Below are 15,871 nucleotides of genomic sequence, written 5' to 3' on the forward strand. Positions count from 1 at the left end.
TGCCATATCTATAAGGTGTCAAGGTCTGGCCGGGCATCCAGCCCCCTGGAGAACCCTTGCTGAGGGCCCCCACTCTGACTTCCTCAGCCCAAATGGCTCATGAAGGACATGGTGCCCCAGTTTCCATGGGAGGGACCACATGCTGCATAAGGAGAGGACACCTACCTAAAACACACATGCAAAGAGCATTGTTATATTTGTATCTGGGAAACGATTCAAGGCAGTGATTCTGGAGAAATTTTACTATCCAAGCAGAAATAATAGCCACAGTTTCTTATATCCTCTCCCAAGATCGCACTAGGTGGACTATTGTCCAGATGGGGGGAGCAGAGGCCCCTCGAGGCTAAGCAGGCCTCCCGGGGCCACATTCACTCATGGGACAGAATCAGGATGCCACCTATACCTGTCACCTACAATGCTCTAGCTCTGAAGGATCTGAGGAGACTGGGTCTTTAGAACTTCTTACTTCCCAGGCAAGCTTTATTTGTTCATGATAATTAATTTGCGTTTCCATTTGTAACTCACTGCAGGCTTAGATCAAAGACCTGAGTGAACACAGGCTAAGAGCTGTTGGTAAGAAGCCACTGACCTTATTCCAGCCAGCAGCTGGGAATCTCTGATGTTAGCCTGTGGCCCTTTTCTCGTAAACACTGGGACGGTTTTCTCCCAGACTGCTTGAAATATTGAAATCAGCTCCGGGATTCCCTTTCCTTCCATGAGGAACACTCTGGTGACCTCAGAACACACAGCACAGAGACCTGAGACAGAAGCCATGTTCTCTTAGCTGGCAGGTTGCATCTGCTGGGGTCTCTGGTGGCAGCCACAAGGGCCTGAGTGGGGAGACACTGTGGATGCCCAGGGCACCCGTGAATCTTGGCCCTGGCGGTGCTCCCTGAGCAATGTCCACTGTGTTTATTCGCCTCAAGGTCCTGACACCCTGTCATTGAATTTCCAGATGAAACCAAGATATCCACCATCCCCGCAGTCTTCTTTGAAGGGGACACAGTGATACTAGAGTGTGAAAATGAGGTGCTGTCCTCCAACGTGTCCTGGATCTTCAACCTCTCCACGCTCCAGAACAGCAGCAGATACTCCATCTACACCACTGTGCAGCTGACCTCCGTGTCCCGGCTCACCATCACCAACTTCACCCGGGACGACGAGGGTGAGGAGGACTCCAGCGGCACTGGGGCAGGAGCAGATGGTGTCAGGCCATTCAGAAAGGGATGTCTTAGCTCAGAGCTTCACCATGGAAAACTCATTGTGTGGTTTTTGCCTTTAAATGCTTTTAAGATTGATTTTTATTTTGCACATAGCATTATGTTATTATTCATGTTTTCAATTAAATTTGAAACATTTGAAGTAGATTTGTTAAGCTGGAAGTGACGCGACAAGTCACACCTATCTCCAGTGTGGAGGTCACTAGGTTTGGACCTGGGTGCGCTCCTGAAGCCTTCCCCAAGGCCAAGACTGAACACGCCCACCCTGTCACCAGGGCTCCCTTCGCCCCTCCCCTCTGCAGTGCCTCCTTGTGCCTCTCCTCTGCCATTGTGCCCACCCCAGGCAGCTCCAGAAGCCTAAATCTTAAGTTAGAGACCTGTGATAGACCCAATGCCTTCTACAATTTAAGGACCCTGTTTTTAACCCAAAGTGTCTTCTCTTTCACGTACAAAGGACTGTGAACCTATGGCTCTCACCACATCTTGGTTGATTTCAACTTTATCACAAGGCTAAATAAGATCCCAAAACTATCCCTACTCTTTTGTTCTCCAAGTTACCTTTGTCCAATCCTACACCTGTTTCTCACTAGCAAAATCCCTGAGTGTGAGGCCATGAGAGCATTTGCACTTCCCTTCGGGGCTCCAGGAACCCGTGCATTGATCAAGCACCTCCTGAGTGACCCTTGGAGAAGCGGGGTCTCGCGGGCTGAGAGCAGGAGCTGTTTGGGGTACAGCCAAGTTACAGGGTGTGGGCGGCCAGCCTCCACAGCAATGGATACAGGCGTCCTCACAATGAACCATTCCTTGTATCCTCACAGGTGTCTACACTTGCAAACTGGTCATGGATATTTTTGAATTTGAGAATGAAAAATACATAAATATGACACCCATGCAGATTTTGGCAAATGACACGGTGGAAGTGAAGTGTGACGACAGTCCTGTGTCGCTGAGCTGCTGCAGTGAGAACAAAGTGAACTGGAGCACAATAGAGTGGAGCCCAGAAGGCAGCGTGAGCATCCCAGGTGCGTGTGCCCCGCACGCGCGTGAGCACAAAGGCCCAGCGGAAACGCGAGGTGGTGGGGGTTCAGATGGCCGCTTTCTTCCGATCTTCAAACCTTGAAAGGTCCACTTCAGATTAGCCGTTGCAGAACAAAGCTGCAAATGGGCAAGTTTGTAAGGGTCATGTTTGGTTATATAGACCCCAGAAGAGAAGCCGCCAGCAGGGGTCTGCCAGATGACGTGGGCCGTGCATCTCCCCCTTCCAGAAAAAAAAGGCGTGTTTCACTTTCCTGTCCTCTCTGTCCTTGGCCAAGAGCTAAGGATGCAAGCATTGGCTTTTGCATCACCTCTGACTTGAGTTTCTTTGTCATGTCTGTCTGTATGGTATCCACCCTCACACACACACTGCAGTCTTGTTCTTTGTCTCTGTCTCTCTCTGTCTCTGTCTCTCTCTCTTTCTCTGTTTCCTTTCCTTAACAGGAGGGCTGACCTGAAGTTCCCACCTGCCAGTGTACACTAATGTACGATGATAATAAGACGAAGCAGCAATGCTTACTATTTTCTGTGGCAGTTTATGATTAGCCCATTAATAAAAAGTGATCACTTTTGAATTACATTGAAAATCCATCACCCGTTTAAAGCTGGCATTTTTATCTTCAATATGAAAGTAAACAATTTGAGTTCACATTAAATGACTTAACCAAGTTGTCTTCGTATAAAAAGAAAATAATTAGGACTCACCATAACTCTTGTCTCACAAGTGGCCAGCACTGCTGCGGGCTGGCCTGGCCCATTGGATAAAAGAAGTTTGTTTTCTGCCTGGAAACCATGTAGGATCAATCAGATCTTTTCTCAAGAAACAACAGTGTCATGTGCTCATCTTTGAAGAAAAAAATGTGGCTTTGCCCATGCAATTCTTTTTTTTTTAAAAGCAGAGAAAAGGTACAAGTTATACAGATTTACAGAAAAAAATAAACAGTAGGAAATCACTAGTTTTGCCCATGCAATTCACTCATGTGTGAACCTTAATTTTACAAAGTCTGCACCCTTGGACTATATGGCTTTAAATATACCAAAAGATCAAATTTGCGCGCAAATTTTTCTGAGCACATCTATTCTGCAAAGCAGGTTCAGCTGCAGGGCATCTTAAAGACTTGAGAAAGATGGGAAAGACATAAGGTAACTTGAAAATATCATACCTGGGACATTCAGCCACTTCCCTGATTTTAAGGAAGAGGAGGTGTGGGCATCCTGCAGCCACTGCCAGATGGCAGAGAGATCTTGCATGGTTCCTGTGGTCTTGCCAGGGAAGCTTTCCAGGCCTGGAAGAGGCCCCCAGGAGAGGAACCAGGAAGCCTGTGCTGCAGTGCTCCGGACCTGCTCTGGGACCCCTCTGTGACATTCCTAATGCCCAGGTCCAGGGCAGGCTGAGTCCACTGCAGAACAATGGGTTTCCTGCCACAGGGCCCCTGCCTGGGGAGCTGGCTGTCAGTTGTCTACGATGAATTTAGCCTCTGCTCTGGCACCAGGCCCTTCTTCCTCCACCCCTTGGCAACCTCTCTCTCCTCAGCTCTTTCTCCTAATGTTGCAGTTGCTTTTAGCACCCAATTAGAGGAAGTACTCTAACAATTTGTCCCCCCAGGTATTTGAAGCTGAATCTGTGTCTTCTCATTTGCAAGGTATTCTGGAATGGGAGAAGACTCATAGGAATCAGCAAAAGGAGACTTTCCAAATTTGTTTTTGACAGCTCTGTTTTGTTTGTTTTCTAGTTTTTGGAGACACAGTCTCTGTGTAGTGAAGGCTAGGCTTAAACTCGAGATCCTTTTGTGTTAGGTTCCTGAATGCTTGGATTACAGCTGTTCACCACCTTGTCCAGCTGAGAATTTCTGTCTTTGTTAATCCGGGATGATGAGTGAAAAATCTCCCACTGCACTGAGGAACATAGAGAGACCTCTTGTTTTTTTTAATCGGTACTGGGGATTGAACTCACGACTGTGCGCTTGCAAGGCAGGCACTTAGTGCCACTGAGCTAAATCCCCAGCCTTCAAGAGACCTTTCTTAAGAGCCTCATAATTACCATAAAAGTTATTGTAGGGGCTGGGGATTTAGCTCAGTGGCATAAGCGCCTGCCTTACAAGCAGGCAGTTCTGAGTTCAACCCCTGGTACCGATAAAAACAAAAAAGACAAAAAAGAAAGTTATTGTGGCTGATTCAGTTACAAAGAGTAGTCAAAATTTACAGAGAATATTTACATTTTTAAAAATGTCTTGCTGTGACAGACACCTTGCCAAGAACAAGATAAATTTTCAAAGGGGACTTTAAAAAAAATATTTTGAAGGGGATTCTTGGCAATGTGTCTGTTACTGTTATAAAGTTTTGAAGTTGAGACATTTGCCATGTATCTTGATCCCTTCTGTGTTTTCAGTGTGTCCATTTAGCATCTTGGTTTTTCTCGTCCCTAAGAGAAAGCCTTAGGAGGTGGCTGCCAAAGCCGCCCTTCCTTAGCAGAGGTCTGGCACACTGGGTGCATGTGAGCGCAGGCTTGAGACTGTGTCACATCCCCTCCCCAGCGAGCACAGCACCACTCTTTAGCCCCTTCTGCCAGTGTCTGGTGCTGCTCATCCCGCAGCCCTGTGCCAGCTCAGGGTGCCCCCACCAGCACAACTCTGCTTGGTGACATATTTGTGGTCCCCGTGGAACCTGGTCTCCTCTCTGGTAACCGGATCCAGCCTCCTGGCATGCATGTGATCCCTGAGGGCTCACAGGCTGCGGCTTGGTGCCTTCGTTGGACAGCAGTTTTCAGACTTAACTACAAAATCCATTCTTCAACACAATCATCTGATGTCCTCTAACAGAGATTTTCTCATCCTGGGCACAGATGATGTTTGGGGCCAGAGTCTCCTTATCTGTGAGTTGTCCTGTCCACTGTGGGAAGCTTGGTGGCCACACTGGACTCTTCCCATCAATATCACTAGAACCCAGAGATGGGAGAGCCAAATGTGTTGCTTACCAACACCAAATGTGCTGTCAGGAGGCAGAATGCTCAGATTTTGGTGTGTGAAGGAGACCAGAATACAGTGACTCTAGTTTAAAACAGGTGAAAGATTGAGACCCCAACCCTGACCTAATGTGATGGAAATTTCTATAAGGAGTACCAGGTTATAGACACACGGCACCCACAGCCACACGCCAGAACTTTCCACTAAAACCCTACGTGCCTTTCAGGCCCATAAGCAAACTTCCTCTCATCTGAAATCCCTCTGTCTCCCAGCTGAAACATCCTTCCCTCTAATCTATGTAACAACGTATTGGTATTAAGCATGCTCTTGTGGAACCTCCCACTACACACCCTCATTACCTCTGTGCCTTTCTGTATGCATGCTCTCCTGCAAGGCCTGCTGTCCACATGTGAGCTGGTAGAAAAGCTGGCTCTTTAAGGATCAGCGTGCGTAGGCAGGAGGGTGGAAGGGGCCCCAGCAGGGCTGGCCAGGCTTGGAGGAGGAGGGACGCTGCAGATGTCATGAAGACTCAAGAGGGGACTCAGTTTTTGAGACAAAGATGTAGAATGAGACTGAGAGGAGAAGGTGTATTATAACCATATTGTGAATAAATGTTATACGCTATACTTAGGAGATTTCTCCTTTACTCTGTATCCAATGGTAAGATTTTAAAGGTAAAAGGAAAATAGACTCTCGTGTTGCATTTTTAGAAGAATCATACTCAGGCAGAATAAACAATAGATGGAAGGGCAAATGACTGAAGGTTCAGGCCCAGGTGGAATAGATTCCAGAGCTCAGAGCACTGACAGTGGGGTTTAGTTCGAGACCTCGTGCTAAGACAGCAATGTTTAAGCCATCGTTACCTCTGGGTAGAAGGACAATGTGAGGAAATGCACGTCACCAAAGGTGACTGTAAGGTTTCTAGTCTGGGATGCTGCCAACCACAAGGAGAGGAAACATAGGAGGATATGCAGGTTTTGTTCAGCGAAAGATAAATCGCATGTTGGATTGGAGGTGCCCAAGACATCAAATCAGTACTTGGACATTTGTTTCTGAAGTTTCCAGCAAGGACATTTCTCTTGGAAATTGTGTTTTATAATACTTCCATTCAGTCTAGTTAGTATCAATCCATTCTTTTTTTGTTTTATTTTAAAGAGAATTTTAAAAATAACAAAATGATACAGAATGTCAAAACAAGATGATAGGAAATTAACAATGGTTATTATGTCTCATATTGTTATCTTCAAAAACAGTTGCTCAGATTCATTCTTAAAGCATTATTTCTTCTCTCCCATTTCACCTTGTCCAGAAAATAATGTCACAGGAAGCTTTAATAACTTGATACTTTGTTAGTATTTAAAGTTACCGTGGTATAACGCTCATTCAGTCTTAAAAGTATCATTTTTAGATAGCTATACTACTGATCTCTATTAGTTCATCAAAAAAAAGTTTGTGCTTCATTGTACGATTGTCTGATCATTTTTATGCCTATATCTTGTAATCCGAACTTCCTTGAAGATAACAGTATACGATATATTAATCAGTGCTAATCTGTTATTTTGTTTTGAAATTCTGTACTATGGCTGTTATTCTTTTTTTAAAGTATCATTTTTCCTGTAAAGTATGATTCACCCGTAGTTGCAGTGGTTTTTACGTAGTCATTACGTAGTTGTGGGAAGTCATACAGACACAGAGCGGCTGTGGCGGAGATTGCTGGGGAAGGAGCGGAGGAACGTGAAGAAGAGGGCCAATGTCAGGAGCTAGATAGCCCAGGAGCACCCTGCTTGTGGAGGGAGCAGCAGGAAGGGAGCTGAAGGGAGGCATGGAGGGAGGATGAGGACAGAGAGAGGCAGGAGAGGCCTAGGGCTCCGGCAGCCAGATAAGAGGGTCCCTCCGTGGGAGCCGGGGAGAGGCCCTGGAAGTGGGGAGAGCAGGCCGCTGTGAGTCTTGAAGGGTGCTTTTGGTAGGGGGTGAAGAAGGCTAAAGCCAGACTTGAAAAGTTACATATACTGTGTTTTCTCTGACATAAAAGCCTAAAATATGAATAAATGAAGACATAAAGACGCAATGGTATGAGGCTGGTGGGTAGACTTGGAGACAGAGAAGGGATCGGGAGGGAGGAGAGGGAGGCGGAGGAACTGGACAGGATGGAGGTGCTGTATGCGTGGACCACTTCCCCAGGATGAACACCGCCAGGCTGTCTTTCACACGCTCACTGACCATAACAAAAGAAGGCCAAGGGCAAAGATGTGAGGAGGAGCAGTGGGAGTGAGGAATTAGAGGTCGTAGGCACTGGGGCCAGGTCGTTTTAGGAAGGGAAGGCTTGAGGGTACCTGTGGCCAAATGGAAGAGGAAGAGGAAAGTGGGGGCACAGGAAGGTGAAGGGTGATGAGAGGTCCCAGGGGGTTGAGGTAGTGCTTCTCACCTCCCAGGGGTGTGGGTTGCCTGCATCTGTGAGCCAGCAGACAGAAACTGGGTGATCTGAGCAGAGATTCGGGAGCTAGGAAGGAAAGCTGGCTCCTCATCAATCAAAATATTTCACAGAGCTGAAAAGGCTGACTTATTTTGGCATGAATCAAGAGGCTTATTCTTTCTTTCTTTTTTTCTTTCAGTTTTGCAAGATGGTGTTAGAAGAGTGTCTTAGGAAAGGACACTGGCAGGCAGAGTGCAAGGAGAGAGACTTGAGGGGTAGGAACAGGAAAAATCAGACACAGGGCAACCTAGAGCCCTAGGCAAGGGGCAGGATGTGCAGAGGTTTTGAAGTCTCTGGTAGTGGCAAGGAAGGAAAGGAAAGGAAGCGGTTTTGGGGGGCAAAACTGCTGCGTGACTGAAAAAACATGAACGCTTATACCAGGTCAGACTTGGTGTAAATCAGAGTCAGCCAGCAGCAGCAGTAAAGGAGTCGCTTCTGTGCTCGCAGGACACGAGGACCAGGACCTGGACTCCGGCTGCAGCAGGTACATCCTGCAGGCCAACAGGACCCAGTGCCCAGCGACGGTCACCTACACGTGCGAGTTTGTCAGCAGCCACGGAGCCAGGGGCAGCAAGGCCATAGAAGTGACATTCATCCCCGTGGGTAAGAGCTCAGTCCCTGAAGTGTTGGCTATGGCGATGCCACGCTCGTGAGGCAATGGGAATACCCTGGGCGGGTAAAGCTGGCTCTCCCTGAGAGAGGCCTGTGGTTAGAGCCAAACACACCCTGGGAGACAGGAGAGGTTTCCCTCTCTGCCGTTTAAATTGAGATGAAAGCTTTTAAATGGGGAAAGGTGGGACTGCGGAACCCCAGCTGTAGGGAGGATGGGCTGTACCCTCTTGTAAGGCAGAAGGGGGAGACGAGGAGGAGGAGGAGGAGGAGGAAGAGGAGGAGGAGGAGGAGAAGGAGGAGCAGGAGGAGGAGCAGGAGGAGGAGGAGTGTTTGTGGACTCAGATTTGTCCTGTCATCTGAGTGCATAAGAAAGCCCCAGGGGGTCCCATCCCCCCCTTCCCTCCTGAGGTCCATCAGCCTGCTTCCCTCCCCCATACTCAATTTCCTGTTCCCTCCTCTCCTGTTTCACCAGTTCCATGAATAATGCTGCAGAAAGCTTTAATAACTTGAAATTGTGTTACTATTTTAAAGGACAAAGAGTGTTTCTGACTGTCTCACTTCAGTCTAGTCGGGATCAGTTCCATCCTAAACAGATCATTTCTCCCACAAAGCATTGTAATTGCACCTGTAGCTGCAGATGTCTGCCTGCCTGTCTTGCAAAGATGTGCTTTGTGGATACACGATCAGCCCTGTTTTCAAAGCTTACAGAAAGGAAGCACCCATTACTCTGATTTGTGTTTTCTGCAGCTGTAAATTAGCATTTATACAACAGTCACAGCCTGGTTCCCGCAGGTACCTGTGATCCACACAGCTCTGAGATGCTCCAAACACTCATGTGTTTGTTTAGGGTAGTGCTGAGCTCAGATCCATCTGATCTTTACCCAGGTTCCTCTTTGTCACCTATTCCTATCTGCAAACCCACATGCTTAGGGATACGTTTATGCCTTGCTGAAAAACAGCCTACCTGGAAGTGTTAGATACCAGAAAGCCAGACTGGGAGTCCACGAGCCTTTTCATTCTTCCCTCAGAAACAGCACAGCCCTAAGGAGCAGTCTGTGGATCCCACGGACTGTGAGAGCCACATTACACCAGGCATGGTTGGCTTTGAGCTGGATCCGAACACTTGAACCCCAGCCGCTAAAGGCTGTGATGAAAACCCGATTCGCTTGATTATGATTGAAAATAAGATTTTACCCTGGAAAGGCAGCCCAGTGCAGGGGGGCTCCAGGCATGGAGCTCTCCTCCTGTAGAAGAGGAAAGCGGGTGGCATTCCCGTAAGTCGCCCATGTGGAGATGAGCTCCAACAGAGGGGGAAAGATAGCAAGCTGTATTATATACAGTGAATCCCCAAAATGTGGGACTAGGGGGTGAGGGAGGGGCTCCCAGGAGGAGGAGGAAGTGAAAATGATCAAAGTATGTAGTGGGCAGGAACAAATCTGCCCAAATGAAAGCCATCAATCTGTGTCACAAATTTAAAGAGTCAAAACAAGGTAGCGCACAGGCCAAAATACTTTTTGTGTTTGTAATGGTCTCTGAATATTTTAGATGAAAATTTCTCATGAATCTGAGGAACTTTTCAGAAGGAACAGGAAACACAGCTAATGATAAATGTATAATTTGCATTAGGTAATTATACAGAGTTAATATTAAGGTCTATATGTCTGTACGTCCTAGTTTGCTCAAGATAACACAAATTTAGTGATCCAAGCACTAAACTTTATGGTCTCCTAACTGAAACTGTGGTTCCAGGATTCACTCTGGCTTATTAAGCCCTGACAGAATTGGCAGGGGACATAGAGACACGGAGCAAAAGTCTCACCTCAGAGGGCTCCCAGCTTTACAGAGAGATGCTGAAGTTGAGTGGGATGGTGGGAAAGCGGTCCAAGGGAGGACAAAAGAAATGGTTCCAAGAACCTAGCCTGATCCTCCCAGAGGCACCGCCGGAGGTTGGAGGGGATCTGGGGGTGAAGCCGACACCCCTAATGTGCGCCTTTCACCCTGCTGACCATCAGGAGATAATTCCACCCACAAAGGGGAAATGCACGAGCTCTCGAGGCACACGACGGAAGGCAATACAGTTCAAAGTGCCACCAGCAGCAGCCTAGCAACCCAGGAATCCCGGGAGCAGCCAGGTACCCTCTTGAGACACACGCCGGAAGGGAGTACAGTTCAAAGTGCCACCAGCAGCAGCCTAGCAACCCAGAAATCCCGGGAGCAGCCAGGTACCAACCCCGCGCTGACATAGTGCAGTTACCACGCCCTGTGTGCTGTCTCTCTCCTAAGTTCTGCTCGGGTCGATGTCACTAGAAAGACGAAACAGTGGACTTGTGGTCAGCTTTGTTTTGTTTGTCTCGTTCTTTCAGCCAAACTGACAATAATTCCAGACCGAGTTTCTGTTTCTGAGGGACAAAACTTTTCTATAAAATGCACCAGCAATGTTCACAGCTATGATGAAGTGTATTGGAGCACTTCTGCTGGAATTAAGATACATAAAAGGTTCTACGCCACAAGGCAGCATCCTTACGGAACTGAGTCGGTGCTGACAGTGGAGACGGTGACCAGGGAGTGGAATGGTGAGTGCTTGGCCGCACCAGATCATGGGAAGCTGGAAGGGACAGATGCCAGCCTGGGTCTGCCGTGGGTGCTCATCCTGGTCTCTCACAGTGGATGTAGCAGGCTTTGGGGACAATGATGCTGTCCCATCCTGCAGATAGGGAAGCAGAGGCTCTGTAGGAATATCACTCACCCACCTCAAGCCACACTGCCAGGATTAGAGCAGATATCTCCACCACCAGAGCCCAAGCTCTTGCCATTGCATAAAGAGGTCTGCTCCTCTTGACACTGGACACTGGAGAACATTGCTTAGAGGTGGAAAAGAGGGGTTCACAACACCACAGTGCTCATCAGGGTGACAGCTCTCTTCAAAACTCACCATTCCTGCATGCATAGAAATTTTCACTCATTCCCTGGGTTCGTGGAAGAGCCCTGGAGTCGAAACTGAGAGAACAATTTGAAATTCTCTTCTAGTCCTGAATTGGTGTCAGCTGCTTGTTTTTACTTGCGCCTAAGTGCATGCATAGGGGTCAACACTTAGTATGTCAGGGAGGTGGAGAACCAGGAGGGAGACTGATCAGGCATGTGTCTAGAAAGGATGCCTGTGTCTAGAAAGGATGTGGAGTCCTTTCCCAGGGTGGACAGGGAAAGCTGAGCTCCTTTTGGCCTTTCCAGAAATTACTTCTCTTTATCTCCTGTGTCTTCCTCCTGCTCAGGAACATACCGCTGCGTATTCAGATACAAGAACACATACCACGAGGCCACCAAAGATGTCACTGTTCACCCGCTGCCTCTGGAGCCAAACATCATGGTTGATCCTTTGGAAGCCAGCGGTTTGTGCACGGATTCTCATCACTTCAGGTGCTGTGTAGAGGAGGACGAGGACTACAAAGTAATGTTCCAAATGGAATCTTTCTTCTTTCCTGCTGGTGAGACATGGACCACCAACCTTGTGGGTAGAGAGACTGTCAGAGGCAGGATTTGACAGAAAAGATCCCATGAGATTTCATTATTTTTCTCTGTAATTTGAGGCAACATCGACCAAGCCTGATAGGTTGGGTCTGTCCTTTGTAGTGAGGGCTGTTGAAGGCAGTATTGAGACACTGTCATGGGAATCTCCCTCTGGGCAGTCTGATAGCCTCTTTCTAAGCTTCGGGAGAGACATCAGGACTGGAGATGGAGCTCATGACGAACACTGCCTAGGACCCAGGGCACTCTGTGTTCTATCTCCAGAACCAGGGAAAGCAAACAACTGTTCAATGCATCATTGAACGTGGAAGAAAGTAAGAGAAATAACCAAGCACCAGAGTCATAGAGGAAAAGAAAATGGAAATTATGCTTTAGAATCAGTTGGCTCGGGGAGAAGGGGTTGAGGCCCAGTGGTGGAGTTCTTGCTTTGCCCGCACAAGGCTCTGGGTTCAATCCCCAGCACCACACACCAAAAAAAGAATAGAATAAAGCTGGAGGGCCCCATAGGCACTTGCCAATATCAGATTCCCAGAGCCTTTCGGGGAGGGGTATAAAAGAAAACCTCTAGCTCTCTCAGCAGCAGGTGAGGCACCCCAAGGCATAATGTCAGGTCCTTTTGGGGGCAATGCACTCAGCAAAAGAGGAGGCCAGCAGACAGAATCCATCTGCCAGGGTGAAGGGCTTGGCCTCTTGTTGGTGATGAGAATTCTGTCTCAGGCCCTGAACATTGACTATATAGGCGGTTTATTCCTCCAGGCTGAAGAACACACAGCATAAAGCTGTCCCTTTGTTAGTGCCCTGTGTCATCTCCCTTAGGGTCCCCTCTCCAAATGCACATCCTCTGTGGTAGAATAAATTCTCAATGCAGGTCCCTCAGGATGAAAATGAGCTAAAGTTGAGCTCACACATCCAACTTTTTCAGTAACTTGAGGATTTGCTCAAGGCAAGACATCATAATAGGCAATGAACAGAAGAGAAAAGAACGCAGGCCCATATTTCAATATGTAGAGAGGCCTACATCATGGATGGCCACACACACAGCAGTGAATATTGGAGATGAGCCCTAGGGGTTGGAAGAACAGTGCCCGTGCAGAAAAGCAGGACTCCAGGAAAGCCTGGAGCGGTTAGAGATGACTGCACAGAGGGAGACAATGGAGTGAACCTAGGGACTGAGACATGCAAGTGTCTGGGTAGCTGTGGTCAAGGTGCAGATAAGCAGAGCTTCTCAGGTGGCTGAGCCCTGGGGGATGCAAAGATAGAGAGGAGCAGGTTGTTCTCTGTAGGAGGCGTGGGCCAGCAGTGAGGAAAGCCCCACAAAGAGGTGATTATAAACCAGCACGGCGAAGGTGGGATGGGATGAAGGAAGTGTGCAGGGCATGATGGGCTTTATGTGGATGCAGGGTTCTGCACCCCGCCAGAAGATGTTTTCACAGCAATATGTGAGACACATTCATGGAAACGCTTAGATAGGCTTATTCAGGTTGGATCCTGCTGACAAAAACCTGTGCTTTGGACACTCATGTCTTTTTTGTGTGTGTCTTTTTCCTTTTTATCGGTACTGGGGATCGAACTCACAACTCTCATGTCTTGACTTTCTCTATCTTCAGCCAAAGAAGTGAAGGGAAAGCAAGTGTGCTACAAGTACAGCTCCACGGCGAAGTCCGTTTCCCAGTGTCCCAAAAACCTCGACGTGTTCTGCCACTTTACAAACGCTGCCAACACTTCAGTCCGCAGCTCTCCGATGAAGCTCACACTGGTTCCCGGTAAGCGTGTTTTAAAACTGTGACTCACTCACATATTCATTCTCTGGAGACCAGAGCGAGGCACTGAAGGACTAAGTCCCATTGGGACAGGAGGCAGAGATTGTGGGAGCAACTGTGAGGTGATAGCAAAGAGGGCCATTGGGAAGCCATGAGCAGTGACCAGGAAATGAGTGACCTCACAAGCTCACTGACAGTAAAGAGAAAAAGGAGCCCAATCTCAGTCCACCCCAGCCTGGCTCTGTCTCCCCCATCAATGGTACCTTGTATTTCCATTTTCCATTGCAGGGGAGAACATCACGTGCAGAGACCCTGCCATCGGAGTGGGGGAGCCTGGGAAAGTCATCCAGAAGTTGTGCCGGTTCTCGGACATTCCCGGGAGCCCTAACAGCGACACTGGTGGGACTGTCACTTACAAATGTGTGGGCTCCCGGTGGAAGGAGGAGAGGAAAGGCTGCATCTCTGCTCCCATCAATGGTCTGCTCCGGCTGGCAGAGGTGAGCCTTGCTAGCCACGCTCTCCGGCTGGGTAGATTTCTCGCCCCTGGGAACATGGGTCAGGGCTGCTTGGTGTTATCCAGAAGCTGCTTTTGTGTGCCTATTTCCAAAGGAGATGTGAGCCTAATAATGTTTAAAGCCAATCAATCACACAAACAGGTGCTCTGTTGCAAGGCCAGCTGGGATCTTAACCTGGAGTTCTCAGCCCCCCGGCCCAGTGCTGCCAGGGCCAGTGTGTTACCCTCCCTCTAAGCAATCTCCATTGAATGATTTTTATTGTCAAACAGCTGTAATGTTTTGAGAAAGACAAGTGATATAAAAATACAGTTCAATTAAGAAGCAGCTGAGCTTCACGTTTTTACAGGTCTGGGGTTTCTTCAATCCTAGTTGACAACCTCTATTTCTAAAGGGCTACTCTGCCTTAGCTAGGAGCCAGGTAGCTGCTGTGTATCAGAAGAAATTCCTTTCTTCTGATCAAAATAAATAACCAGTTCTTCTGCCTTTGATGTATTGTGCATTAGAGACTCCCACAACTGCATGAACTTCGAACAATAAGTAGCTGTGCTTACAACTAGTGGAGTTGTATAGAATGGTGGTATCTTTAGATAGCCAGTTTTGATTATCTTACCACTAGAAAAAGGAAAAGCTAAGAAATATGGGTAAATGTTGACTTGTGTGTTAGCAAATTGTCTTCTTTGTCTCTACTTGCATTAAATGAGCCAAATGCATTAAAATATCCACTGAGTGTAAAGCGTAATTATAGATGCTGGAAAAGGAAAGAGATCAAGTCATATCAGCCCCTGATTGATAAATAATAGAAACGACTTGCTTATTCACTACTGGAAACCTTAGCATTTGTGTTAGACCTTCATGTGTTAGACCTCCTGCACCTGTGACCACCTGACATCCTCAACAGAGCACCTGTTTGTCTGATTGATTGGCTTTAAACATAAGAGATTCAAATTATCCTAAGTGAGGAAGAGAGAAATCGTTATTTGGAGCTTGAGCTATGAGAGATGTTGTAGGAAGAGTTCCGGAGGACTTGTGCGTTGGAAGATTCACATGTTTTTCCTTGGTTTTGGTTTTGGTTTTGCTAGGCTTTGATCAAGAGCCCCTCTCCGGACCAGAATCTCCCCACGTACCTGAAGAATCTTTCCGTCAGCACAGGCAGCGAGGAGCAAGAGATTCGATCGTCCCCTGGGAGCCTGGGTGCCATCATCAACATCCTTGACTTGCTCTCAACAGTTTCATCCCACGTGAATCCAGAGATGATGAAGGTGAGGCTGGACTTTGGGGCTCACCCCTTCAGCCCTCAGGACTGAGTGAGAATCTGGGTCTTAGAGCCTGCCAGCTACACCTTTGAGAGTACCTTAAGGTGTTTCCAGAATTCATTTTGGGGCCTTCGGAGGATTTCTTTAGTAAATCTCTGCTTTTGTTTAAAGTATTACTATTCAAATAGAATGAATTTCTATAAGTTTTCCAGGAAAGCTCAGAATGAAAGGTTTTCAGAAGATTTACAAAGTAGGATTCAAGGCATGACAGGGTCTTTTGAAACTTTCTTGCTGTGACTTTCCAGGCACCAAAAGCCTCTGCAGAATGGAGAGCTCAGATAAAACCAAACAAAATGATGACTCTGTCTGTCAGCCTGCTGAACTGGCCTGAGCCAGGGTGGGAGGGGGATCTCTTGGTCACCAAGTGCTCTGTGAAGCGTCACTGTCACGGTCCAGAGCTGCTCCTCTGCCAATTTTTCCTGGTCTCTCCGCTTGCTTGCACCTGGCCACCCAGCTTC

General features: G+C 47.7%; 1 protein-coding gene across 5 annotated transcripts in view; it reads left to right on the plus strand.

Annotated features, from left to right (window-relative positions):
* The window catches only part of Adgrf5 (adhesion G protein-coupled receptor F5), a 67,584-nt gene that overhangs the window by 45,033 nt on the left and 6,680 nt on the right, over positions 1-15,871 (plus strand). For all 5 annotated transcript variants that reach the window (XM_013156772.3, XM_003473620.5, XM_063238772.1 and 2 more), the window contains 9 exons: positions 956-1,165; positions 2,039-2,242; positions 8,139-8,294; positions 10,316-10,525; positions 10,667-10,876; positions 11,573-11,785; positions 13,433-13,588; positions 13,874-14,082; positions 15,180-15,359. In XM_013156772.3, coding sequence (XP_013012226.1) covers positions 956-1,165; positions 2,039-2,242; positions 8,139-8,294; positions 10,316-10,525; positions 10,667-10,876; positions 11,573-11,785; positions 13,433-13,588; positions 13,874-14,082; positions 15,180-15,359 — 1,748 coding nt within the window. The remainder of the gene's footprint in view (positions 1-955; positions 1,166-2,038; positions 2,243-8,138; positions 8,295-10,315; positions 10,526-10,666; positions 10,877-11,572; positions 11,786-13,432; positions 13,589-13,873; positions 14,083-15,179; positions 15,360-15,871) is intronic.

Source organism: Cavia porcellus, unplaced genomic scaffold (genome assembly GCF_034190915.1).
Source record: "Cavia porcellus strain 051 isolate PalLab524CR breed Dunkin Hartley unplaced genomic scaffold, mCavPor4.1 scaffold_28, whole genome shotgun sequence".
Classification (NCBI taxonomy): Eukaryota; Metazoa; Chordata; class Mammalia; order Rodentia; family Caviidae; genus Cavia; species Cavia porcellus.